General features: G+C 35.4%; 2 protein-coding genes across 2 annotated transcripts; one reads left to right on the top strand and one right to left on the bottom strand.

Moving 5' to 3' along the window:
- The first annotated feature begins 728 nt into the window (after positions 1-728).
- On the top strand, positions 729-5876 carry LOC128520474 (cAMP-responsive element modulator-like). Its single transcript, XM_053494729.1, has 5 exons — positions 729-963; positions 2413-2540; positions 2687-2758; positions 4788-4944; positions 5615-5876. The coding sequence occupies exons 1-5, from the start codon at positions 950-952 to the stop codon at positions 5751-5753; spliced, it is 510 nt and encodes a 169-aa protein (XP_053350704.1). The 5' UTR covers positions 729-949; the 3' UTR covers positions 5754-5876.
- A 6808-nt stretch (positions 5877-12684) lies between these two features.
- On the bottom strand, positions 12685-15477 carry LOC128520476 (cAMP-responsive element modulator-like). Its single transcript, XM_053494731.1, has 4 exons — positions 15405-15477; positions 15187-15258; positions 13971-14127; positions 12685-13083 (listed from the first exon to the last, which is right to left on the bottom strand). The coding sequence occupies exons 1-4, from the start codon at positions 15475-15477 to the stop codon at positions 12945-12947; spliced, it is 441 nt and encodes a 146-aa protein (XP_053350706.1). The 3' UTR covers positions 12685-12944.
- Positions 15478-26263: the final 10786 nt, after the last annotated feature.

Genomic DNA, 26263 nt, shown 5'->3' with positions numbered 1-26263 from the left:
TGTTGCCGATGTTTTACATAAAAAGTTATTATTATTTAATTAAATTTACAATTTTATTTTATTTAAGCAGAGGAAGCGGCACAATCTCTCCTCCTCTCCTGACTGGCTAGAGAAGGATTGAAGATGACTGAAAGGCGCACAGAGACATGTGTACCTGTCCCCAGGTACAGTAAGTCTATGCCCCCATTTAACATATGGAATAAATTTCAAGGTTTCATATTTAGTGAAATTAATGGATGAGAAATCCATTCAGATTCTTACTGTTTGAATGGATAGAAAACGATGCTGTCATTTAGCACTTAGTAAGTATATGAAGTAGGAAGTCTACAATTGAGTTATATATTACATCTGATTGTGAAGTATAATTTAAATATTGTTCAAATAAATCAATATCACTTCTATCCTAACATATTTGCTGGAAACTGCTGTCTGTATTTGACCTACAAACTATCTATTACCAGCGATTTAAAACGTTATCTACAAAAAAAAAAACATACGATTGAAAAAACCATTGAAATGAGAGACAGTTTAAATCCTTGTTCACGCGCACAGCCTTAAATAGTGGGTGACGTCATTATTTAAATCGGCGCGCGCACGACAGGAGAAACGTAGGGAACGGAGTGTCCCAGAACGGAGTGTCCCTGCGTGGATGGAATCAGCTTGCTGTTTTTAGAAGAAAAAAAAATCGGGAAAATGGAATTAAGACAAAAGACTTTACAATAAAACAATTTAATAAAACGAAATCGCGAAACTGTGAATTTCTTGATATAAATGAATGTAAAAGCGGTATAATTTAAACACCAATACAAACGAGAAATTCGCAGTAAACTGTTCGAAAACAGGAAACACGTCACAGTAACTCGTGACGTCACAGCAAAACGACGCCAAACATCGAACTATTAGTGACAGATTCAGATTGAACTGATCACTCTTGGTCTCAACTCCGCAAATGTCAGCAGTAAGGTAAGAGCTTTCCTATCATTGACATGACATTGTGCAACTTGCAAGTAAAGCACAACAAAACAACATAATCCTCAATTTCATCAGTACTACTTCATCAGTCTGTTTAATAATAATATTGTGGACATTTTCCTCATCTAAATATTAAGTTATTTAGGATAATTTAATTCTCATTTTCCTCCATTTTCATTGATTCAGAAATAAGTGGACAATATAAGGTTACAGGACCAGGTGTAGCCTATTACATAAACGGTTTTAAGTTGATTCCAAGTGTTGAATTTGCATTTGTTACAGTAGCTGATCATGGGAACTCTTAATGTGCAGTTCAAAGAGGTGCTAATGCAAGTGAGGGAGGCCATCATTGGGCTGAAAAAACAAAATAGTCCTATCAGAGAGATACCCTCTCATACTATCTAAAACTAGTATAAAAACTATAGACTATATAACAACTGGTAGACTGGTTTTTTTTGAACGCCAAAAGATCACCCTGTGTACATATTTAAGGGGCAGTGGTGGCTCAGAGGGCTAAGGCACTGAGTTACTGATCGGAAGATTGGCGGTTCAATACCCAGCTCCACCAGGTTGCCACTGTTGGGCCCTTAAACAAGGCCCTTAACCCTAACTGCTTCAGGGGCGCTGTATCATGGCTGACCCTGCGCTCTGACCCCAGTTACGCTGGGATATGCGAAGAAGGAATTTCACTGTGCTGTAATGTATATGTGACAAATAAAGGCTTAACTTAACATTGAGAGCTGTGCAACTGGTGCTATTTTGTCCTGTTACCACGTCTGCACCAGAATGTCAATGTGAAATTCTGTGTGAAACTGCGTCACAGAGATGTTTGATTACAGATTTTTTTTTCTTGGTTAAGAAAAGCCCTTCACAACACCTAGCCAAGTCACTAACACTCTGGATGTGGTAGCTGTATTAATGTTAAAACGAGACACAACTAAATATAAGTAAATACATACAGTAGGGGGTATGTGAAGATGTAAACCACTGGTAATGCTCAAGAATAAAAAGGCCAGTTTGGACTTTGCTCTATAAAAAAAACTCTTAAAAAGCCTTCCAGTTCTGATGCAACATTTAGTTGAAGAAAAATGATGTAAAAAAAGCGAATGGATGAAGAGATGATCCAAAGTTGTATGAATGTATGGACAATCTGTGGCTAACACTGGAACTGGATTACTGGTGTTACATCATACTGATGATGTGACTGTTGTACAAATGCTGAAAAACTGATAGGCCCAACCCAAATATTTCAGAATGTATATGCAGTCATGTACACACACCTGTATATGCAGTCATGTTTTTCTTTATAATACACTGAAGAATACAGTTTAAGCGTTTGTTCATAAAATATTTGTTTATTTTACCAAACTATTTAAAGATGTTACATAAAGTTTGCCTTTTATTATTCTTATAACTAAACCATACTTTTGTGTGTTCCAGGAACACCCTGAATTATTCTTGTCCATCTCTACCGCAGTCTATAATAATTGCAGAAATGATGTCAGTTAAAACTGCTCAGCATTGTGTACAAGCACCCGCCATCTACAGCGCCAGCAGAGGACAGGATTGTAAGACTTTTTTATATATCCAGTAAAAATAATATTTGGAGCACCAGATAAGTTAAATAAATTACATCAAAGTCATACTTACCTGTCAGTTTTTACCTAAAAATATGTGATTGAAGAGATTTGTGAATGTATTTCTTTGTCTCTAGATACCTTGGAGCCTGAGTGTGGCATCAGTATTGGATGCAGTCATCCGATTTACCAGAATTTCAGCCTCAATGGTATGCTTTTTCACAGCATGAATTAATTAATAATAATGCTACAATATTATGGTTTAAATGATTTATTTGCCATATTTAAATGGTATATTGACAGCATTAAATATGTTATCATGTATGTGTAATTAATCCATGAACATACAGTAAACTAACATGGGTAGGTGTATGTAAGGGTTATCACAATGAGTTAATGGAAAATTAATATATTTTAAAAGGTAATAATTTAGTCAATCTAATAGGGAAAAATATGAAGTGTAGTATCTCTTTATATCATGGCTGGTCGGTGATTGCTGAAGATTTTTCTAAATATTCTAGATGGTTCCACAATGCATAAATACTTTACATAATACTTAGTAGTACAGCATCGTGTTCCAGCAAACAACATAATGTTGAAGTTGACTATTAGTTTAAAGCTAAATGAGCTCCTACTAATTGTTGACAGATGAGCATTCTGAGGATAAATAGTAAATTACCAATTATTGAACTTGTGTAGGGTTCTTCAATTTAATTTTGTTAAGTGTATTATTAAAAAGTAAACAGTCTCAGCGTTTTTTGATATGCATCAACAACTACAACATTGTATTTATTAACAAGAGGTATGTCATGCATTTTAATCGTTAGGTTAGACCTAATATTGAAAAAACATTATACAACATAGTTCCTGCAACTTTCCCAGCACGTGCCCACTTGTCTATATAGATCTGTCTCAAGTTGTCTGTTTTTTTTTTGTTACTATTGCTTTGGTTATGACCATTACTTCCTGAATAAGCGATTACTATATCCTGTAAACACAGTTATATTAACATTCATGTTATTATTGGAACAATCTGTGCTGTTATACAAAAATCATGCATACCCTCTGACCAATCAGATTCAACCATTCAACCATACTGTGGTGTAATTTTCTTTAAAAGCATATGGGACACAAACTATTTTAGTTTTTCAGCTTATAAAAGAATATAGAGCATCTGTTTGGGCAGCACCTCAGCTTTCTGTGTATGTCCTTGATGTTGTAAGTGAAAAGAGAATGCATCACCCATAAACAATAAAATTGTAAGCAATATGCTGACATTTATTTTTATTTCTATGAACACTCTTGGGTTTATATGAAATACTGCATGCATATGCCATGAAAAAGTGCCCTTTTTTGTTTTCTTTTTTTTTTGTGCAAATTTGTCACACTTAAATGATTTAGATAATTTAAAAAATTATTACACAAAGATACCCTGAGTAAATACAAAATGATGATTTAATTTATTTAAGTGGAAAAAAGCTGTCCTCATCTACCTTATGTGGAAAAAGTAATTTCTCCCCTTGCTAAATCCTGAATGAACTGTGCTTTTTGGAAAGCTAAGATAAAGTCTAATTGCCATACCCAGGCCTGATTACTGCCACTCTGTTGAATCAAGAAGTCACTTAAATAGTACCTGTCTGACAAGGTGAAGTATGCTAAAAGTTCCAAAGAAAGAAACATCATAAAAAAAAGTTTAAGAACAGATGAGAAACAAGGTATTTTACATGGATAAAGGATTACCAAGATATTCCTAAGGCTTTGGGATTCCACAGTGAGAATTATCCACAAATGGAGAAAACAGTGGTGAACCTTCCCAGAAGTGGCTGGCCTACCAAAATTATTTCAAGAGCACAACTCATCCAGGAGCTCATAAAAGAACCCAGAACCTACTTGCCTCAGTTAAGGTTTATGATTTAACAATAAGAAAAAGATGACTATGGTAGAGTTCCAAGGAGAAAATCACTGCTGACCAAAAAGACTGCTCATATCTAAAATTTAGTTAATAGAATTGCTGGCTTGCTGGGGTGTTTCGGATCAGTACCTAGCTGATTAGCCCAAGCGCAGAAAAACAGGGAGGGAGAAAATGCTTTTTTTTTCTGATAATATCTTTACCAGCAAGGTAATTTAGATCACATGTCACATTTTCATATATTCCGGAATAAAATAATGAAATTGTTTTATGGATATAGTTCATGTGCTTGACTGTGGTTTTGTCTGTTTGTGTGTGGGTTACTCTAGCTGCTACTAGAGACATGTCAGCCCCTGAGATCTGTTCTTCCACCGTCAGCCTGCCACAGAGTGTAGCAACCATGAGCTCACCAAGCTCTCTGCACAGCTCTCAGGAAGTTACTGAGGTGACCTCACACAAGAGGGAGCTCCGCCTGATAAAGAACAGGTAACATACTCTATACAGTACTTAACACACCACAAAGTACATATCTGTATCTGTACTCATACTATGGCATTGATAGTTGCCCTAGTGCACAAAGGAAGAGCCCAGTTTGCTAAGTTAGTATATAACTGCTGTCATTAATTTATTTTATGCATAATTGCTTAAGTTGTTGACACAGTTTCTACCCACCGTCTTTCCCTACTTTGACTTGCTGTTCACTTTTCTTAGTTCAATTTCAGGTTTGCACTGCCAGAACAACTAATTCACAAAGAAATTCACAAAAATTCATAATGCTTTAAAAATTGTCCATAACATTTATTTACTCAATAAAACTGGACAGCTGATTGGGAAAAACTGCACTTGACTGTCTATTACATACCAAAAACCATGCCACTGTCAGAATCACTAAAATCACTATTTTAATGTTCAGTGTGAATATTAACAGAAGGCCTTGTACTGTATGTGTAATACTTTAAATTATGATATTAAAATCAGGGTAAAAGTAATAATTACACTAAAACATTAACTGTTCAGCCGGTTTCCTTAATTTTAAATTGATAGTTTACAAATTAAACTATGTAAAATGTATTTTATTTTTACTTAATTAAAGTGGCTCTTGAAGTGAAGTTAGATGCGATCATGCACATTAAAGGGTCTTTGTTATTACTTCCAGGGAAGCTGCACGGGAATGCCGACGCAAGAAGAAAGAGTATGTCAGATCTCTTGAAAATCGTGTGACTTTGCTGGAAAAGCAAAACAAGGCACTCATCGAAGAACTCGAGGCCTTAAAAGTCTTGTACTGTCACTTGTAATTACTGAATGCATTTAGGCAAAACTACTTTTCACTCCGTTTATGTACATTTGATTGTATCTACCTCACATACTGTACACCTGACATATATTTAAAATGACCCTTAACAGTGAAGTAAATATTTAAGGGGTTTTGTATCTTTGTCTATGTAATGAATTTTAAATCTGAATAAATATATTTTTGCACTTTATTTTTTTATATTTTTCTGATTTATTAATTTTTTCATTAAATATTTAGTACATTTTCACATCATATTTTTTACACTACATTATATTATGTGAATACTGAACTACCTCACAAACAAACCACAGTATGTGTAACTGTGAGTCTGACATGATTGTCTACAACGCTGGAGCCCCATACACCCACCCCCTACCCCCATCCCACAGGGACGCTCCTAGCTCCGTTCCACTTAATGGTCTACACTGCAGACTTCATGTTCAGCTCAGCAACTCGTCACCTGCAGAAGTTCTCTGATGATTTTGCCATCGTCGGTGTGATCAAGGAAGATGATGACAGGAAGTACAGAGGACTTATCCAGAACTTTATGGACTGGTGCCAACAGAGCTGTCTTCAGATAAATGGGGGGAGACCAAGGAACTAGTGGTGGATTTCTGTAGACACAAACACTTCACTAGTACCAGAGAAGATTCTGAGAAAAGACATTGAGAGAGTGAAATATCGGGTGTTCATCTGAACAGCAAACTGGACTAGACAGACAAGACAGATGCAATTTAAAAGAAAGGACTGTGAGGGTGGAGCTGCTGCAAGTATTGCAACTGCAAGTATCTTGTTTTATGCACGTACCGTATTACTATAGCACATTACTGTAGGAAATTAGATTTGCATATTCTTCAAGGCAAAACTGCTCCAGCTCCTTCAAGCTGGATGTGATCCATTGGCTATATTGTGGCCAGCCACATGATAGGGTCTTATAAAGCAGGGAATCAACTAAAAACTGATTAAGCCCACCCGCGCCGGGAAATGAACCCACTACGTTGTATTTTGTTTGGTTCCAGGGTATTGCAAGGAAGTCCTGATGACGTGCCAGGTCATACACTTTGGGTTTGGGTTAATTTTTGTAGTTGATGTTTGTCTTTTCTTGCACGGCTCGGCCTATACTGCACCGGAAGTTAGATAAAAGCCCCCGATTTATTGTAACTCGATTAATAACAAATCTAATCGCTACAATATAATGGTTGAGATACTGTAGTGATGATTCTTGTTTTTGATTATGGAACATTACAGTGTGTACTTATCTTTTACAACTTAGATTCTAAATGTTGGCTTACTTTTTGAGGGGAAAAAAAGAAAAAAGATTATCACACATTCAAACCTTTATTTTCTGTTGTCTCAAGGGGATTTGTTTGTTTGTTTGCTTGCAGACATTGGTAAGGATCAATTGCTCAACAGGGCAAGAACTTTAAAAATGTAAACAGAATACTGGTTTGCTAATGTCATTAACAACTTTCTGTTTGTCAAGTTTCTTAAACTAATTATTGAAAGGAACACAATGCCTAAATATTTTCATATTTTAATCACAAGATACTAAATGAGTGTTAAACTCTAAATTTCTGCCTCTCTCTCTCTCTCTCTCTCTCTCTCTCTGTATCTTACCATGGACATTGATGGTAAGACAAGGAGTGGCACTATGGACTGGTAATAGAGTTATTGCAGAAAGAGAGATTGACCAAGCTTCTCCATCACAAATGATCTTGGGTCGCAGCGCTTTCAACTGGCAAACATTTGTCAGGTGATGTCTCTGATAAGACCCAATCGATCCTGCTCTTCCTCTTCCTCACCTGCCCTTTTAAAAAAAATTCTACTTTTTCAGTCTGCCTCATTGAAAAAAATTCTCTCTAATCATATCACCCCTCACAGGTCTTGGTCTGGGTGTTTTTCGCTGTCTCATTCCACCAGTCTCTAATTCTAAATCCCAATTTCAGCTAAAATTAAAGGCATTAAAAACTTAAAGTTAGTACTTATTATAGTATGTATATTCAAGTCTTTAAGCAAACTCCGTGAACAAAATTTGGAAGGAGTAAGTCAATACAAGCACCTAAAAAGATCATGGGGAAGTAGGTTTCAGAATTAATGTACTCTAGGAAGACACATGGTGCTCTTTCTCTTAACATATAAAAGGTTGTTTTCTTCTATCTGCCTCAGAACAGATGTCTACCTTGGCAGCTACAATCAGTTTAGTGTAGGACTACTGATTCAATACAATCAATATTCTATCTTGTTAGGATCATAGGCATTTCCTTCTTCAAAAAGCAAGTTTAATGCTTCTACAGTCAACTCGGTACATTTTTCCATTACACAGTAAATCACAGTTCCACTTGAATTGAGCTTTAATTCCATGAAACTCACCATTCAGCTGACACACTCTCTAGACTGCCATAATTATATTTTTTCTCAAGATAATAACTACTAACTGCTTTTATGAGTTAATAATTGGTTCATACATGGAGAAAACACTACTAGAAAGAATACAAGAGAGAACATATTGCATTTCTGATACGTATATTAGAGCTTGCAGACTCAAGAGCTTTGTCTCCTCACAAATAACTATAATCTTATCTAGAGACTATCCTGCTAACATTATCTTATCAGCTATGAAAAACTTTATTTATAAAACTTTTAAACATCTCCTCCGTTAGGGAAAACTGACAATAAGCAGAAAATAATATCTAACTTACATCATGGGGATGAAGAAACATAATAAAAAGCCATATCTACCTTAAACTTGGAGCGTTTAAGGTATAAAATGTACATTGTAGTGATGCAGTACTCATCGTAGTGATACAGTACTCAATAATGAAATTCTATTCAAATATGCCTTGATATGTAAATGAAGATCATAGAGAAAATAAATATTAAAATTGATTACTGTTACAGTAATTTATTACAGTCTCTTATTTTAGTATTGTTTTTCATTTTCTGCCTAAGAACAACTAAAAAATCCCTTTCACTTGGAACTCCTAATAGGGATCCTGGGATGGTCTCCTCAACTAGCTGGGCTTAGCTCAAGCAGCCAACGTTCAGAATAAGAATCAGCCATTTCCAAACATAACATGGCTGCAGTCCATTTTCACATGTGAAAATCTTCTGCAGCCCATTTAACCCTTTAATCACATCTTAAATCACAACTGTAACAAAAATTTAAAACTATGTTTAAATCCCATTGCTTTCTTTATCTGGTTAAATTTAAATACTTAATCAAAAATAAAACCTAATAAAAAAATTGAAAATATAAACTTTTTATTTATTTGCTATGAGGGGGTAATAAACATTTAGAGATCATCTCTGTTTACGAGCTTTGTTTTTTGCCGTATATCCTCTCTCAGCCACCCAGGTTTTTCACCAGTAATGATCCTCGACATGAAGGACAGGTCATCCACAGCACGCTGACGGAGTTTTTGGCAGACTTCTATGCGATGTTTCTTCTGCTCCTGGGTCAGCGGCCTGTAGACGAACATGCCAGTGACATGGCACATGTTCAGTTCACACGTGAAGTTTGCATGGAATGTTTTGTATGACACACCGACAGCAGTGCTGTGGATTGTTCTTCGATGATCATCATGCACAAGTTGTTAAATGGTTTCAACATTTTCAGGGGATGAGCTTGTTGATGGTCTTCCTGATCTCTTGTCATCTTCCAGTGATGTTCTTCTGCTCTTGAAGCATGCACCACTTAAAATAGCTAGAACAGCTTATTGCCAAATTATGTCAGATGACTCTGTGGCAGATTTGCCTAGTTTCATACAGAATTTAAATCGTTCCTTACTTAAAAAACCTGCTCCCCACCCTCGACATACAAACCCTTTGTACCTCAAAGGTACAGAAGTTAAAAATTACATTATTCCAAGCCTCCAAGGCATAATATAACAATAACTGATTATAATTCAAAAGCAGTATGCTAACACCACAACCGACTCAAGATTAATGTGTGCTCCAAAGCAAAGATAACTTTTTATGAGTAAAAAAGAAAAAAAAAAAAAAACGATATATCCCTCTATATGTCAACCAACCCATAATCCTTTTGAACTAGAGTTTTATGAATGCTTTGACAAACATAGCCACCAAACTGTTAAGACTGTTAGGATTGTACATTGTGACAGGTGATCTTATCTTTAGAATTACACAACCCAAAGGATACACACAATCTCACAACTTTCCAGTTAGCATATGTGATTAAAAATATCTTAGTTTACAAGTTGCCCATTGCTCAGCAAATGGTAATATTAATGTGATTTATTATACTTATTGTACATACATTCTACCGTTGAGTTAAAAAGCTGCCCAGCCAACAAAGTTTATAATAGAACATGGCACAGATAAACATAGAAGTAATTTACATATGCAGGTAACAAGAAATGAGAGGAGGGAGTTTGACATGAAGATGTCACAATATATCTGATACTGTAAATTGTCACGATGAATCTGTTCATTATATTTACAGCAGGTATTTTTATGTCCATTGTGAATTTTAACAAGCTGGAATTGTTTTAAGACACTATCTATTTTTTATATGTAATTCACGCTCCAATTGATAAGTAGTAAGTGTATTTGGCTGTACAAAAGAAGTACTTAGCGTAAACAAGGGATAAAATAATCAACTTTGTACTTTAATACTTTGTATTAGTAGGTTAGGCCGAGAGTTCTGCCATACAGAAAGACAAGCAAACCTGTATGTGGCTGTAACCTGAAATAATAATATCATTGATTACATTAAAGCTGTTTAGAGCTTATTTTTAGTTTTACCAACTCTCTACAAACTCCTTTCCCATCATTAATGAGTACTCCAGCTAGTCAGATATAAAGTAGAGATATATAAACTCAAAAAGAGATTGCAAAGTAACTCTTTTGCTTTCTTTTTCTTTACCAGATGTTAAGGTGTTGGAACTCCTTCATAGCAAATGGTTCTTAGATTTTGTTGCTTTTTGTCAGAAAGCCTTTAATCTTAACAAACACTGCTTAATACTGTGATTATAACAACCATAACTTAGACTAAATTAGACTGCTAAAGTAAACATGAATGTGTCATCCTTTCTGGAAATCCAGTTTGTGCAAATCTAGTTATACTGTACAAACAGCCAATATTATCGACTTCCAAAATATTGAAATATGCTGATTCGGTCTAATAGTTGTTATTGATATACAGAGTCAGGTATGTTAAAGGTATAGTAATGTACCCTGCAGTGTAAGGGTTACACATAGCACCACTACTGCAGCACTGCTACTGTATAACAGGATCTCTATTTTAAAGTAAATCCCTGTTTTTGATGTTTGCATGTCCTTTAGAATTCATAACTCTTTCCTTAAGAGACTTTAGCCCTGAGTAACCTGATAACTAAGTGAGTAACTAGCGCTTGTACATTTAATGTGCATTTTAAAATAAATGATTACACAGACAATTCCTGTGGCAATAAAACAGATAATTTGTTCAATGAGAGTTAGGGTGTTTTTTTATTATTAAAATAATAATAATTGTAAAGATATGCATGAAAATGAATGCACTTTGGTACAGTCTATTATGAGTTACAAAAATCACAATAAAATCAACAGAATTCAATAACTTTTTTGCTATAAAAATTTTGCATTTAGAAAATGTAAAACCAACGGTACTATAATGCACTCTATCCTTGCTAATAACTACAACCCTTCCCTTTGCAATGTTCAGTTTGATATAATTCAGTTAATCTTTTTATTTATTTTTTGGAAAAAAAAAATTCAAAATGAAATTAAACGAAAACTAATAGAGTGGATTATAGTACAACCGGTTTTACATGTGTAATCCACAAAACCAAAAAAGCTATTTACCTTTATTTTTGTAATGTTATGCGCTAAAATGCCTCCACGGATTGCCCCTCCCCCTACATAACCTCTATAAAATATTATATTAGAACATAAATTAATAGGTTATGATTTACAAATTGCACCAAACAAATTTAATTATAAAATAAGCAATATAAAAAAAGACATGTTGTATTGGAAAAAATTCAAATATATGTATATTTTTATATTGCTTATTGATAATAAAAATCGCGTCGTGTAATTTTTTCATAAAAAAATTACACGACAACAATATTTATTTAGTGTAAACATTTTTGTATTACATGACAAACCCCTGCAAAATAAATGTTCCACAAAATAAACATTATATGAGAATTTGTATTACGTGTCTTAATTTTCGTGTATTAATTTGTCACGTGCCTAGGGTTAATTATAATAGTAATAATATATTTGATAATAAAAATAATATGAACTTTTTGATTATGATGTCCTAATATATTTGATAGAGATTTTGTAGGACGTGTAATCCGTGACAGGGGGCATTTTAGCGCATAAAACAACTTTATTGCCGTTCACCTCCATTGCTCAAATTCCCCCTTCTTGGTCGGCGACTGCGACGTTCAGTTCCCACACAATCCCGCCCAACAGTATAGACCCGCCCCTGATGCTGATTGACAGCTTTCTGTGTACCGTGTTGGAAATGCAATTGCAAATGGATTAGCGATTGCGTTTGAATTTTGGCCGGCTTGACGCGCGACGCAGAGAAAGTGAAAAAGCAAACGTTATCATTGATTTTGCTATTTAAATATGGCAGGCTAATGACTTGTAAGACATGGGAAATACAAATGCACTTTTTTTTTTCATTTGAAATTTGACAGTCAGTGTGCGTTCACGAAGGCGAAACAGCGAACGGTAATGCAAAGTTTGCAATTGCGTTTGAATTATGGCACACTTTGTGCGTCCACATATGGGAAACGCAATTGCAAATGTAATTTGCAAATGTTATGTGTAAAAAATATTATGTAAAAATATACGAAATGTTTAATTTACAAAAAAGAGAAAAAGAAAGTGCAAAAATATATTTATTTATTCAGAATTTAAATTCATTACATAGACAAAGATATAAAACCACTTCTTAAAAAAAAAAGGCTTCTTGTACAGTAAGCAGTGATACACTTTACCTGCCTCCCTGCAAAAAGCGCAAGTGACAAATGAACCACATTCATTGATTCAGTGCAGCAAATAAGCACGCACACATACACACAAACAATCTTATACAATCTTCACAGTCATCAGTATATAAAACTACATAAACAATGGATTTGTTGCATTTTTTGCATTTGCAAGCAGTAAATAAACAGAGTGAAAAGTACTTTTGCTTAAATGCATTCAGTAATTACAGGTGACAGTACAAGTCTTTTAAGGCCTCGAGTTCTTCGATGAGTGCCTTGTTTTGCTCTTCCAGCAAAGTCACACGATTTTCAAGAGATCTGACATACTCTTTCTTCTTGCGTCGGCATTTCTGTGCAGCTTCCCTGAAAGTGATAACAAAGACCCTTTAATGTGCATGATCGAATTTAACTTCACTTCAAGAGCCACTTTAATCAAGTAAAAAAAAAAAACATTTTACACAGTTTAATTTCAATTCAGAATGAAGGAAACCGGCTAGACTGAACAGTTAATGTTCCAGCAAACCCACCCTTCACATAATTAATTTTTAAATCACATTAGTTTTATCCTCTGAAATAACAACAGTGTAATTTCTATTTCCCCCTTCATTTTAATATAATTTAAAGTATTAAATTCTAATTTGTTGTTAGAAGTGAGGGAGCCCCAACAGGTTTTCAAGAACCCACCAGAAGTTCTGTTCACTTTAAAAGGATCAGCTGATTATATGGTAGCAGCAGAGTGCATCAAGTCATGCACATACAAGGCCTTCTGTTAATATTCACATTGAACATTAAAATAATTGTGATCTTAGTGATTCTGACAGTGGCATGGTTTTTGGTGTGCAATGGACTGTTTATCAGTCAGCTGTCCAGTTTTGTTGAGTAAATAAATTTAATTGACAATTTTTAAAACATTATGAATTCCTTTTTAACTGGAAAAAAATATGACAAGCCTGTATCTCATTACTGCAGCATAGGGTTACTAGGATTACAAGTTTTTGGCAGTGCAAACCTGAAATTGAACTAAGAAAAGTGAACAACAAGTCAAAGTAGGGAAAGACGGTGGGAGGAAACTGTGTGAACAACTAAAGCAATTATGCATAAAATAAATTTCTAAAAGCAGTTCCATGCTAACTTAGCAAACTGAGCTCTTCTTTTATGCACTAGGGCAACTACGGTATCAATGCCATAACACCAGTACAGATACAGATATGTACTTTGTGGTGTGCTAAGTACTGTATAGAGTATGTTACCTGTTCTTTATCAGGCGGAGCTCCCTCTTGTGTGAGGTCACCTCAGTAACTTCCTGAGAGCTGTGCAGAGGGCTTGGTGAGCTTATGGTTGCTACACCCTGTGGCAGGCTGACGGTGGAAGAACAGATCTCAGGGGCTGACATGTCTCTAGTAGCAGCTAGAGTAACCCACACACAAACAGACAAAACCACAGTCAAGCACATGAACTATATCCAAAAAAAAATTTCAATTATTTTATTCCTGAATATATGACAATGTGACATGTGATCTGAATTACCTTGCTGGTAAAGATATTATCAGAAAACGCTGTGTACATTAGTTTCTTTGCCATTCTTTTGACATTTCTAACACATGCACACTTATACAGTGCCGTGAAAAAAAAGTATTTTCTTCCTCCCTGTTTTTCTGCGCCTGGGCTAATCAGCTAGGCACTGATCCGAAAGACACCAGCAAGCCAGCAATTCTATTACCTAAATTTTAGATATAAGCTACATATTTTTTGGCAAATGTGGGACGAGCCTTTGCGTTGTTTTTGGTCAGCAGTGATTTTCTCCTGGAAACTCTCCCATAGTTCAAATTCAAATTTTAAATTCAAATTTTATTTTCAGATGCCTAATTCCAACAGTGACTTTCAAGATGTTGTAAAAGAATTGTAAACCAATAATGTGTGTGTAATGATGAATGTGTATAATGGTAGTGTTTTTCCCATTTTGTTGTTAGTCTTTTGGCTGCTCCTGTCAAGGGGTCACCACAACAGACCATCTACCTGCACGACAACTTGGCACAGGGTTTACGGTGGATGCTCTTCCCAAAGCAACCCCTCCATTTTTATCTAGGGTTGGGACTGGCACTGCATACAGTGGCTGAATTGCCACACTCCATACTACCCAGCCACTGCAGTGACGGCGGGTCTCTAACCCGGATCCTTAGATCCCCAAACCAACAACCTAGAGCCTTAGCTGCCTGAGATACCACACTCTGTATTTTTCCCTATTAGATTGACTAAATGATTACCTATTAACTTTCCATTAACTCATTGTGATAACCCTTACATACACCTACCCATGTTAGTTTATTGTATGTTCATGAATTAATTACACATACATGACAACATATTTAATGCTGTCAATATACCATTTAAATATGGCAAATGAATCATTTAAACCATAATATTGTAGCATTATTATAAATTAATTCATGCTGTGAAAAAGCATACCATTGAGGCTGAAATTCTGGTAAATCGGATGACTGCATCCAATACTGATGCCACACTCAGGCTCCAAGGTATCTAGAGACAAAGAAATACATTCACAAATCTCTTCAATCACATATTTTTAAGTAAAAACTGACAGGTAAGTATGACTTTGATGTAATTTATTTAACTTATCTGGTGCTGCAAATATTATTTTTACTGGATATATCAAAAAGTCTTACAATCCTGTCCTCTGCTGGCGCTGTAGATGGCAGGTGCTTGTACACAATGCTGAGCAGTTTTAACTCGCATCATTTCTGCAATTATTATAGACTGCGGTAGAGATGGACAAGAATAATTCAGGGTGTTCCTGGAACACACAAAAGTATAGTTTAGTTATAAGCATAATAAAAGGCAAACTTTATGTTACATCTTTTATGAACAAATGTTTAAACTGTATTCTTTAGTGTATTATAAAAAAAAAAAACATGACTGCATATACAGGTGTGTGTACATGACTGCATATACATTCTGAAATATTTGGGTTGGGCCCATAAATATTTGGACAATCACTCCGCCGTCATCAGTACCTGCTTGTTTGTGGGTCATTCTGCCTTCAAAATCAAAATGACTAAATAATTTTAGAAAATTTAATTTTATTACTTTATGAGGCTCTTGGTTTGCTTTCAATGTACGGTTTTGAGTCATTATCCATCTGTACCTTGAAGCAACGTCCAATCAGTTTTTTAGCATTTGTACAACAGTCACATCATCAGTATACACCAGTAATCCAGTTCCAGTGTTAGCCACAGATTGTCCATACTGTACATTCATACAACTTTGGATCATCTCTTCATCCATTCGCATCTTTTTACAACATTTTTCTTCAACTAAATGTTACATCAGAACGGAAAGGCTTTTTAAGATTTTTTTTTTAGAGCAAAGTCCAAACTGGCCTTTTTATTCTTGAGCATTACCAGTGGTTTACATCTTCACATACCCCCTACTGTATGCATTTACTTTCATTTAGTTGTGTCTCGTTTGTGGGCTTTAACATTAATACAGCTACCACATCCAGAGTGTTAGTGACTTGGCTAGGTGTTGTGAAGGGCTTTTCTTAACCAAGAAAAAAAACTCTGTAATCAAACATCCCTGTGACCCAGTTTCACACAGAATTTCACATTCAGCTTCTGATGCAGACATGGTAACATGGACAAAATAGCACCAGTTGCACAGCTCTCGATGTACACAGGGTGATCTGTTGGCGTTTTAAAAAACTAGTCTACCAGTTGTTATATAGTCTATAGTTTTTATACTAGTTTTAGATAGTATAAAGGGGTATCTCTCTGATAGGACCTATTTGGGTTTTTTTTTTTTTCAGCCCAATGATGGCCTCCTTTACTTGCATTAGCACCTCTTTGAACTGCACATTAAGAGTTCCCATGATCAGCTACTGTAACAAATGCAAATTCAACACTTGGATTCAACTTGAGACCTTTTCTACACCTGGTTTACACCTGTTTACTTATTTCTGAATCAATGAAAATGGGGGGCATTTGTACAAAATAATTCCTAAATGAGCAATGTAATACACTTCATAAGCATCTGTCTTGCTTCATAAAATTTCTTCAGGATCAACAAAATATATATCTATCTATCTATCTATAAATATATTTATCTATCTATATAAATCTATTGTGTTGATGTACAGAGGCAAAATATACAAATATTGCCACAATGTCCAAACTGTATCAGAATTAAACTATTCTATAAGAAGATTAAATGAGAATTAAATTATCCTAAATAATTTAAGATTTAGATGAGGAAAATGTCCACAATATTATTATTAAACAGACTGATGAAATAGTACTGATGAAATTGAGGATTATGTTCTTTTGTTGTGCTTTACTTGCAAAGTTGCACAATGTCATGTCAATGATAGGAAAGCTCTTACCTTACTGCTGACATTTGCGGAGTTGAGACCAAGAGTGATCAGTTCAATCTGAATCTGTCACTAATAGTTCGATGTTTGGCGTCGTTTTGCTGTGACGTCACGAGTTACTGTGACGTGTTTCCTGTTTTCGAACAGTTTACTGCGAATTTCTCGTTTGTATTGGTGTTTAAATTATACCGCTTTTACATTCATTTATATAAAGAAATAAACAGTTTCGCGATTTAGTTTTATTAAATTGTTTTATTGTAAAGTCTTTTGTCTTAATTACATTTTCCCGATTTTTTTTTCTAAAAACAGCAAGCTGATTCCATCCACGCAGGTGTTCTGGGACATTCCGTTCCCTATGTTTCTTCTGTCGTGCGCGCGCGCCGATTCAAATAATGACGTCACCCACTATTTAATGCTGTGTGCGCGAACAAGGATTTAGACTGTCTCTCATTTCAATGTTTTTTAACAAAAATTTTGAAATGAACGAATTATCTACGCTAAACAATCGTATGATTTTTGCTAGTATTTTTGTAAATAACTAAAACGTTTTAAATCGCTGGTAATGGATAGTTTGTAGGCAGTGGCGGTTTTAGGCATGTGCGAACTGGGCAGCTGGGCACAATTTTTTCATGACACGTGGGGGGCGGCACAGGAACTTGGAGGATAAATAATAATCTGTGCCGCTAAGCGGTTTTCTGTTATGTATGATACCTGTGCCACCTCTGCTGCTGAAGGAGCCGCACAGAAGCTGAGCGCGAGCGGAGCGGAGAGAGGATGAAGGGGGGCGGGGGTGTTGGGGGGCGCAGACAGAGTACAGTTCACCTCTCCGAAATGAAGGAGGGGGGCTAAATTATGTCAGTGACACCTGACTTTTTTTTTTTTTTTTTTTTTACAAATAACGCACATTTCATTCAAAATATTATAAACACAGACCAATAATTAGCACTTTTTTCATTTATTTAATTGTGTAATAAAAACGATTATGATGGTGAATTGGTTTAGTCTTGACTTCTGGTCGTGAGTGACAGTGTTGGGGGAAATCTGTTGATTGTCGAATTGTCGATTACAGAGTAAGCACAGCGATGGAGAGAAAAAAGCCAAAGCTGTCAGGTGCCCAGTTTAGGGAAAAAAAGAAAAGAAGATGAGGAGAAACGGGCAAAAGATAATGGTATGCAGCAATGTTGTCTCTGTATGATTAAGGTATTCGTGTCATTATCTTAATAAGTGGTACTGTATAACGTTAACTCTTAGGTTTGTTAGCCTTCTTGCTTATGATGGTTGCCATGCTTACCCTGCTAAAAAATTTTTAACACAATAAAAGCCTAATATACAAACCATCCCAAATGGTTTCTATTAAATACCATTATTAACCATTAACATTTTCCAGTGAAACTATTACAAAATTCCTTTATTGTAGTGTGTTTGGGGCACTTTTTCAATAGGATTTACCATCCCACCCACCAATAGAATCCATCATATACCAGCAGACATTGTTATACTTACCATTAAAACCAATACAATTCCCATCATAACCATTAAAACATTTTCTATTATTGTTGGGCAGAGTTCTATTGTTTTTTCAGCAGTGTATACAACATAAGATCTAATTAAATTTAACCACAAAATTATGCTTTGCAACAAAACTGTTGCAAGTACAGTTATTTATTTCCATTGGTTATGTTAATGTTGGCTATAGCCAATATATTTACAATATATTTACAGTATACTGTACATAACCAGTGTAATTTACATATGTGTAGATAGTTTAAAATACATTTTCCATTTGCTATAACAAATATATATGCAAATATGTTTGCTATAAACAAAACGCCAGGAGGGAGTCTCGCCCAGGGAGCATTTCAGTGTAGAACCGCCACTGACTGTGTGGGTGCCAATAATATCAAACATTTATCTGTTAATTCTATATATTCTATCTGTTAATGCAATAACTTAATCAGTGTTGAGACCATAGTGTTAATGTGCCTGAGAGGCTGCCCATGCTCTTTTCTTACCTGCTGTTCATTTGGAGGCCTACTCACATGTGACTCAAAAAACCTTCCATCTAAAGTTGAATATAAATATTAAAATCTTGATAATCATGTTGTCTAGTTTAATTTAATGTTTAAAATTTTATAGCTGCTAGTTTATTTATTCAAATTCATTAATATAGACAAATATTGTTTTAAAAAGGCATCTTTTAAGATCGTTCTTATTTTTGTTTCTATTCCTTAAAAAAGTAACTATTTCTAAATCAAAGTGACAAAAACCCTACTCTAAGGCTTATAAATGTATTTTACGATTTGGGAAATTATTTAATACAATACAATATTTATTAAGAAAAAAAGGATTTTTCTATCTCTGTAAATCACGCTGCTATGCAGTTAAAAACGAATGCACTGAATGCTGTCTGTCACTATTAATAATTTATGTGCATAACCATGGGCGTCGCTAGGCCATTGGTACTCAGCCCCCCTAAAAGTTCTCCATAAACTTCACACAAATCGGTGATCGCCCATCGTCCCATTTAAATTTGATATGAAATATGTGGCAGACTTCGGCTCCTTCGGCTCCTTCGGCTCCTCCCTGTCTTTCAGCGCCGTCTTCAATTCGCCATCACAGAAGGAGGATTAAGGCAAGATGTGAGTTTTTAAATAATTTGTATTATTTGTATTATATCTGCATCATTGCAGTCCTTTCTTATAAATACATTTTACAAAATGTCATGAGGGATTAATCAGTTAAATCTTCACTGTGTTCACCCTCATCACACCAGCTGTTTCCTCTAGTGACAATGAAGCCCTTAATACAGTGTATATACTTTATGAACGTCTCATGACGTCGCTGTTTTAATTGGAAAACCTAACTGTCTATATAAAACATTACACAGTGCATATCACATTTACTACCATAGAGTTATGCACATACAGTAAATGATTAAAAATAGTGACAGACAGCATTCAGTGCACTCGTTTTAACTGCATAGCAGTGTGATTTGCAAAATCCTTTTTTTTAAAATAAATACTGTATTAAATAATGTCCCAAACCGTAAAATACATTTATTAGTCTTAGGGTAATTAAGGAGATTAATGCATTTTTGGACGCCTTTAGCATTCCTTTACAATATAGAAATAAATAAAAATCAGGAACGATCATGGAGTTAGAAAGTGACCCCAAACTTTTGAACAGTAGTGTATGTTCAGTGATACTATAAATAATATACTATTGAGTTATATTTTTATACTAGTAAGTTGTGTCCTAAGTCAAAAGTCATGGAAGATGGCGGACTGGTGTGAACTTCAGCCAGTTCTGCTTATTTTAGCAGATCAGATAATTACCTACGTCTGAATAAAGCTGACTCCGCCATCTTCCATGACTTTTGATTTTGAGGAAAGTGCTCCTGATTGACAGAACGACTCATTCTGCTGAAAAGTCGCATTATGAAATAAATAGGCCATCGTGAAAAAAGGGATTTTGAAATAAAAACTGACTTTGAAAAAATGACATTTTGAAATAAATAAATAAATAAATATATATATATATATATATATATATATATATATATATATATTTTTTTTTTTTGGATTTTTTCAATTATCTCCCCTAATTTGGTCATAGCCAATTCCTCCCCGTCACTAGGGGGCTCCCACATTAAGGCTACTACTACCACTCAGCCAGGAGGGCCGAAGACTATCACGTGTTTCCTCAGAATCGCGTGACGTCAGCCAACTGCATCTTTTCGAACTGCTTGCTCGCGCACTTTTAGGGGGGGGAGTAACACACTCGGAGGAAAGTGCTAGCCGCTTCTTCCACGTGCGCGAGCTCACAGACGCCCCTGATTGATTGTAGAGCCGTAATTAATGTGGGAGCGCGAGTACCTCTCATCCCTCCCCCCTGAGAAAGCTCGGCCAATCAGCTCTCTCTAGACCTCCAGCTGTGAGAGGAAAACAGCATCATCCGGGGTTCGAACCAGCGATCTTCGGATGATACTTCGCATGCCACTCAGAAAATGCGTCTGCAATATTCTCTGTTATTGGGGAAAAATAATTTGCAGAGTGCAATAGATTTCACAATGAAAAGTTTTTTTGTTTTTTTTTCAAAATACGTTCCATTATTTCACAATATCATTGTCATATGTGTCGTATGTGCATTATTTATTCATAGAGTTATTAATTTTATCGTTTCCTATTTATTTATTTAATTTTGAACACTTTGGAGTTTCATACAAAACCACCTGTCTTATGATTAAAAGATGGATAACTTGAAGATGTGTCTTTATTTTAAGACAAACTGCAGGAACCTAATGTTTCCTCACACATCCTAACAGCTGGACCTGTGGTTCTGGCCCTGGTATTTATTTTACTGTCTTTAACAACTTAAAGGAGAAACAGGAATTATTTTCTTTTTATTTTCTTTGTTTCTGACATATTGTGGCGTGGGCGGGGTTTCGAGTGGCAACCATCATGCTTTGCGGGAGGGGTTGTTATGTGTTCACCCTGTTGGGGAAAGGTGTTTGGGGTAGTGGCTTCGGCCAGGTTGTGTATTTGTGTTAGATGTCTGTTTTAATTACTGTGGATATGTGTTTAGCAATGCTGAATTTGCTGCTTATTGTTTTTGTTTTGGTGCTGAATAAAGTACTCCCAGCCATTTGCATTGGGCAGCAAGGAAGCTCACTTGTCTCTCCAAGTTCCTTTTTAGCAGTAAAAAATGCAACAATAGGAGATTTCTAACATTAAATAAGTGGTACTTAAAATTGCAACAAAACAAAAGTAAAAAAAAAAAAAAAGGCCTAAATTTTTTGGGACAATACAGGAGCATGACATTCCATCTTAAAACAATGTCATAATTTGTTATGTTTTCAATAAAAAATAAATACAGTTTCTTAGAGTAAAGTGATTTCAAATAATTTAATAGGGAAAAAACTGATTGGGGTAACAGACAAACTATTTTCTGATCACTTTGCATTGACGTCAAGTCAAGGTAGTACTGAAATCATTTACAGGTTAAAAAGTATCTGTTTTAAATTTTAGCAGTTGACCCCCAAAAGTAACAAGTCATCCTAAAAAGTTTTAAAAACTTAGACCAAATCTGTGTTTTTAATACATTAGTTTGATAAGTGGCAGTCAGAAATTATTCTGGTATTCACATCCTGAAAGAAGTTCCAAAAGCATATAAATCACCCAGTTTGAAGGTACAGCATATCTGTGTGTATGGAGTAATGCCACACCCAGTTTAACAGTGTCAAACAAAAGTTTAAAGTTTCAAACAAAAGTTTAAAGTGGTAAATGAGGCTTTTGCCAAGTTTTGTTATATTACATCATCCAATGTATGTAGCTATTTTTCAGACTTTTTTTCTGGGCTTTAATGTAGCTTTTTCTTTTTCTTTAGTTTTATTAAGAAACTGCTTACAGCTTTTGGACTACTGTTGACAATGAGACATTCTGGCATTTGTGCAGTTTGTCGTACAGGATCTCTGCTTGGGTTAGCATAATATTAAAGTTGCTTTTGATAAAACATTTTTTTTAATTCATTCTGATTTTACAGTGTGCTGAACAACAACCATTGCTTCATATTTTTGTACTAGAAATGTTATGCCTTGTCTGAAATCCCCTTAAACCCTTAAAGAAAGTGTTACTGCAAAATTGGAATCATTGGAATGTTTTAATAATAATAAAAATAATATGTGCACAGAATCGTAATATTGTTGTAACTTAGAATCCACGAGACCCATAACATGGTTGTATCAAGCAAGCTCCAGGTTTCCCAGGTTTGATCCACCTGTTCAGTTTCTTTGCAAGTTCTTTCCTACTTTCCTGTTACCTTACACATCCAGCAAGAGGTAGTTTGGATTTTCGCTGTTTGTAGCAATACACAGGGCCATATTTTACACCAGTTCAGAACCTTACTGAAAGTAGGTCAGTGTGACATTTTACAGTGAAGACCGAGCAACACACACAGATGTGAAAGCTTTATTCAGGTTGCTGGGAAAAACCAATAAAGCCTGCAGACTGGAAAACTGTGCATATTAGTAAACAGAAAACAAATAAAACCAATACTCTTGAGTCATATAACAGTTCCAATAACTACAAGCAGCTGAGAGATTACATAAAGGGAACAACTAGCTCTCTCTCTCTCTCTCTCTCTCTCTCTCTCTGCTCTCACTTTAATTAAAAAAGACAGCAGGAAAATAAACATCCTTATCAAAATATATCAGGATAACACTTGTGATACACTTATGATTAGGAAACAGTTTGGCAAAAGATAACCTCCCTGGTTTTATTCCAAAAATATCAAGATAGTGACAGTCAATATTTTTTTCTTTATACGTGTGGGTGTTTGTTTTATGCCTAATGCAGTTTCACTGGGAATGTCGATGAAAGTGGATTGCTATGGGTACTGTACAGCTGTAGAATTCATTTAAAGCAAAAAATAAAAATAAAAAATAGAAATTGTACAGTAGTAAGATTACCCAGAAGCAAGTTTGAAATGAAAATAGTGTTAGACTGCCCCCAACTGGTTTAATTTACTAAACTCACTTCAGCTGTTTACAGCTTTTTATGTTTATTTGTTTTTTACTACCCTTTTTTATTTTTTAACAAACACATGAGTAATGTAAGTAATGTAAGGTTGATCTTCTGTCATATATAAAGTATACATATTTCTCAGTACAGTATATTTCAATTTGTACAGTATATTTTTAGTTCTATTTTTCCTAGTTTAATTAAATTTTTCCATTAAATTTTTCTATCGTATTTCTTCTATTCATATTTATTTCTTATTGTAAACTTTAATTCTCTTTTAGGGTCAATGGCAGTCGTATAAGCATTTCACTACATTTGGTACTGTGTATGACTGTGTATGTGACAAATAAAATTTGAATTTGAATTTGAAATTCGAATTTTGATAATACAAAATTGTAGATTGCTAAATAATATTACCCCCAAATCACATTTTGTGTGTATTCACTTACTCATTTCATCATGCTATGACTTAACCTATGTGGTCTACACCTGCCAATCATATTCTCAATAGTAATGTTATCATTGTTGCATTTGCCATTTAATCTGGCTCTTGAATAACTCATTGGTAAGCTTTTTACAGGACGCCCAGGTACCAACAAACAGTGGATATACTGTATATTCAAGCCAATTCAAGACATGACTCATGTCACATTACATATGAATGTTCATTTTTGCATGATGTTTGCATGCTGGCCAGCCTATTCATTTAAACATTACTCAGTCTGTACCAGTAGGACTGTTATGTAACAGCTTCGAGTGACAGACAGCAAAACTCTTTGCGTCACAGCACTCCAGGAGGACCCACACCTTCTGTCCAGTTTATTTTTTTTTTTTTCTTTACCAAATCATGAACTTAATAATACTGAACAAATTTACAAAAACAACATAAGTTTCTTTCATTAGTTGCAGATTAAGCAGAGGATTGATAAGACTGTTCACTTTAGAACATAGATTTAACTTGTAAGCAGCTAAGATTAGGCCATTAGGATTGATTTAAATCAAATCATTGTGATATAATGACTAAAGGTATGGCAGTTTTTTAATGTCCTATTTACGTAGAGTGCAGCTTCAACTTTCAGCATCTATTCAAGTATCTATTCAAGAACATTATTCCTTATGGGTACTTTTAATCAAGTCAGTATGCTTTATACTCTTTTGAAACTTGCCATTTAATTCTGCAATTAGTAATCATCTATTAATGGTACTTACTACATGCTTTATCATTGTGACAAAGTTGACTAACAGGCTTCATTTGTTAGTTTATTTTATTTTATTCATTCATTCATTTGTATAGCCTATACTGTATATATATTTAGTATGTCATCTGATATTACGTATGAGGCTTACCAGAAGGTAACTACTGTAGTTTAAACCTTTTTAATCACCACATGACTAAGTAAAATAAATTAAGCTCATTACCTACTGTAAGTTGACAAATAAGCCATTTGGGATTTGCAACTGTATTACTTTTTTAAGCACGTCAGCTGTAATCATGAAACAAGAGTAAAACTTTACTCCAGTTTACATTAATTGCCTATTCAATTCTACATTAACTACAAAGTCCTGCTCGTGATTTTTAAGCTATAAAATATTTAAATGTGATATCTTTCTGATCCCAAGAGGATCGGTGAGGCTACAGGGAGCAGAGGTAAAGAAGGTGCATGATTTTAAGTACTTAGGGTCAACGGTCCAGAGCAAGGGAGAGTTTTCAAAGGAGGTGAAGAGGCGGGTACAGGCAGGTTGGAATGGGTGGAGAAAAGTAGGGAACAGGTGGAGGAAAATTTGGAAAGGTGGATGTATGCTCTGGAAACCAGAGGAATGAAGGTTAACCGCAGAAAGACGGAATACATGTGTGTGAATAAGAGGAACCCAAGAGGAACGGTGAGGATACAGGGAGCAGAGGTAAAGAAGCAAGAAGCACCAGGCTATTACACGGATTACTGTGTGGGTGTGTCACTAAGGGGAAGAGTTGTAAAGTGATGGCAGTGGAAAGGATTTTCTGTGGCGTTCAGTGGAACACTTTAAGTTGGTGAGTCTGTGACTAAAGGAACTTCAGTTCGTCCACCACATTGTGGAATCTACATTGTCCATGATTGACTTAAGTCTGGACAATGTTCTCCTTCAGCCACAGTTTCCATGTTGTCCAGTTCCTCGCCCACCACAAAGCCAGCTTTTCTGATCAGTTTGTTAAATCTCTTCATATCTGAGACTTTCATGCTACCACCCCAGCACACCACAGCATAGAAAATGGCACTGGCCACTACAGACTCTACAGACAATAGAACATCCGCAACATGGTGTTGCAGACTCTAAAAGATCGGAGTCTATGTAGAAAGTACGGCCTTCTTTGACCCCTCTTGTATGTGACCAGAGAGTTCTTGGTCCAGTCCAGCTTATTGTCAATGTGCACACCCAAGTATTTGTAATCCTAGACAATCTCCACATCCACCCCTCTAATGGACAGGGGAGTGACAGGAGATCGTGATCTTCGCAAGTTCACCACCAGTTCCGCCTCACTAGGGGGCGGAGAGTATCCAGGACCAGCCTCTCAAAGACCTTCATGCTGTGTGAGGTAAGTGCTACTGGCCTGATGGGGCACTGGGTCGCGCCTTTTTAGGTACAGGAACCAGACATGATGTTT

This window comes from Clarias gariepinus, chromosome 4 (assembly GCF_024256425.1).
Source record: "Clarias gariepinus isolate MV-2021 ecotype Netherlands chromosome 4, CGAR_prim_01v2, whole genome shotgun sequence".
NCBI classification, from domain to species: Eukaryota; Metazoa; Chordata; class Actinopteri; order Siluriformes; family Clariidae; genus Clarias; species Clarias gariepinus.
The sequence above is the reverse complement of the archived record's forward strand: the minus strand, read 5'-3'. Positions and strand labels throughout refer to the sequence as shown.

What these genes read in the sequence shown, in the direction of transcription:
- LOC128520474 (XM_053494729.1), top strand. An exon ending in CGCCAGCAGAGGACAGGATT is followed by an intron (nt 2,541 to 2,686) that starts GTAAGACTTTTT and finishes CTTTGTCTCTAG; the next exon opens with ATACCTTGGAGCCTGAGTGT. An exon ending in CCAGAATTTCAGCCTCAATG is followed by an intron (nt 2,759 to 4,787) that starts GTATGCTTTTTC and finishes GGGTTACTCTAG; the next exon opens with CTGCTACTAGAGACATGTCA.
- LOC128520476 (XM_053494731.1), bottom strand. Translation starts at nt 15,477, where the DNA reads ATGATGCGAGTTAAAACTGCTCAGCATTGTGTACAAGCACCTGCCATC. An exon ending in CGCCAGCAGAGGACAGGATT is followed by an intron (nt 15,259 to 15,404) that starts GTAAGACTTTTT and finishes CTTTGTCTCTAG; the next exon opens with ATACCTTGGAGCCTGAGTGT. An exon ending in CTCCGCCTGATAAAGAACAG is followed by an intron (nt 13,084 to 13,970) that starts GTAACATACTCT and finishes TATCACTTTCAG; the next exon opens with GGAAGCTGCACAGAAATGCC.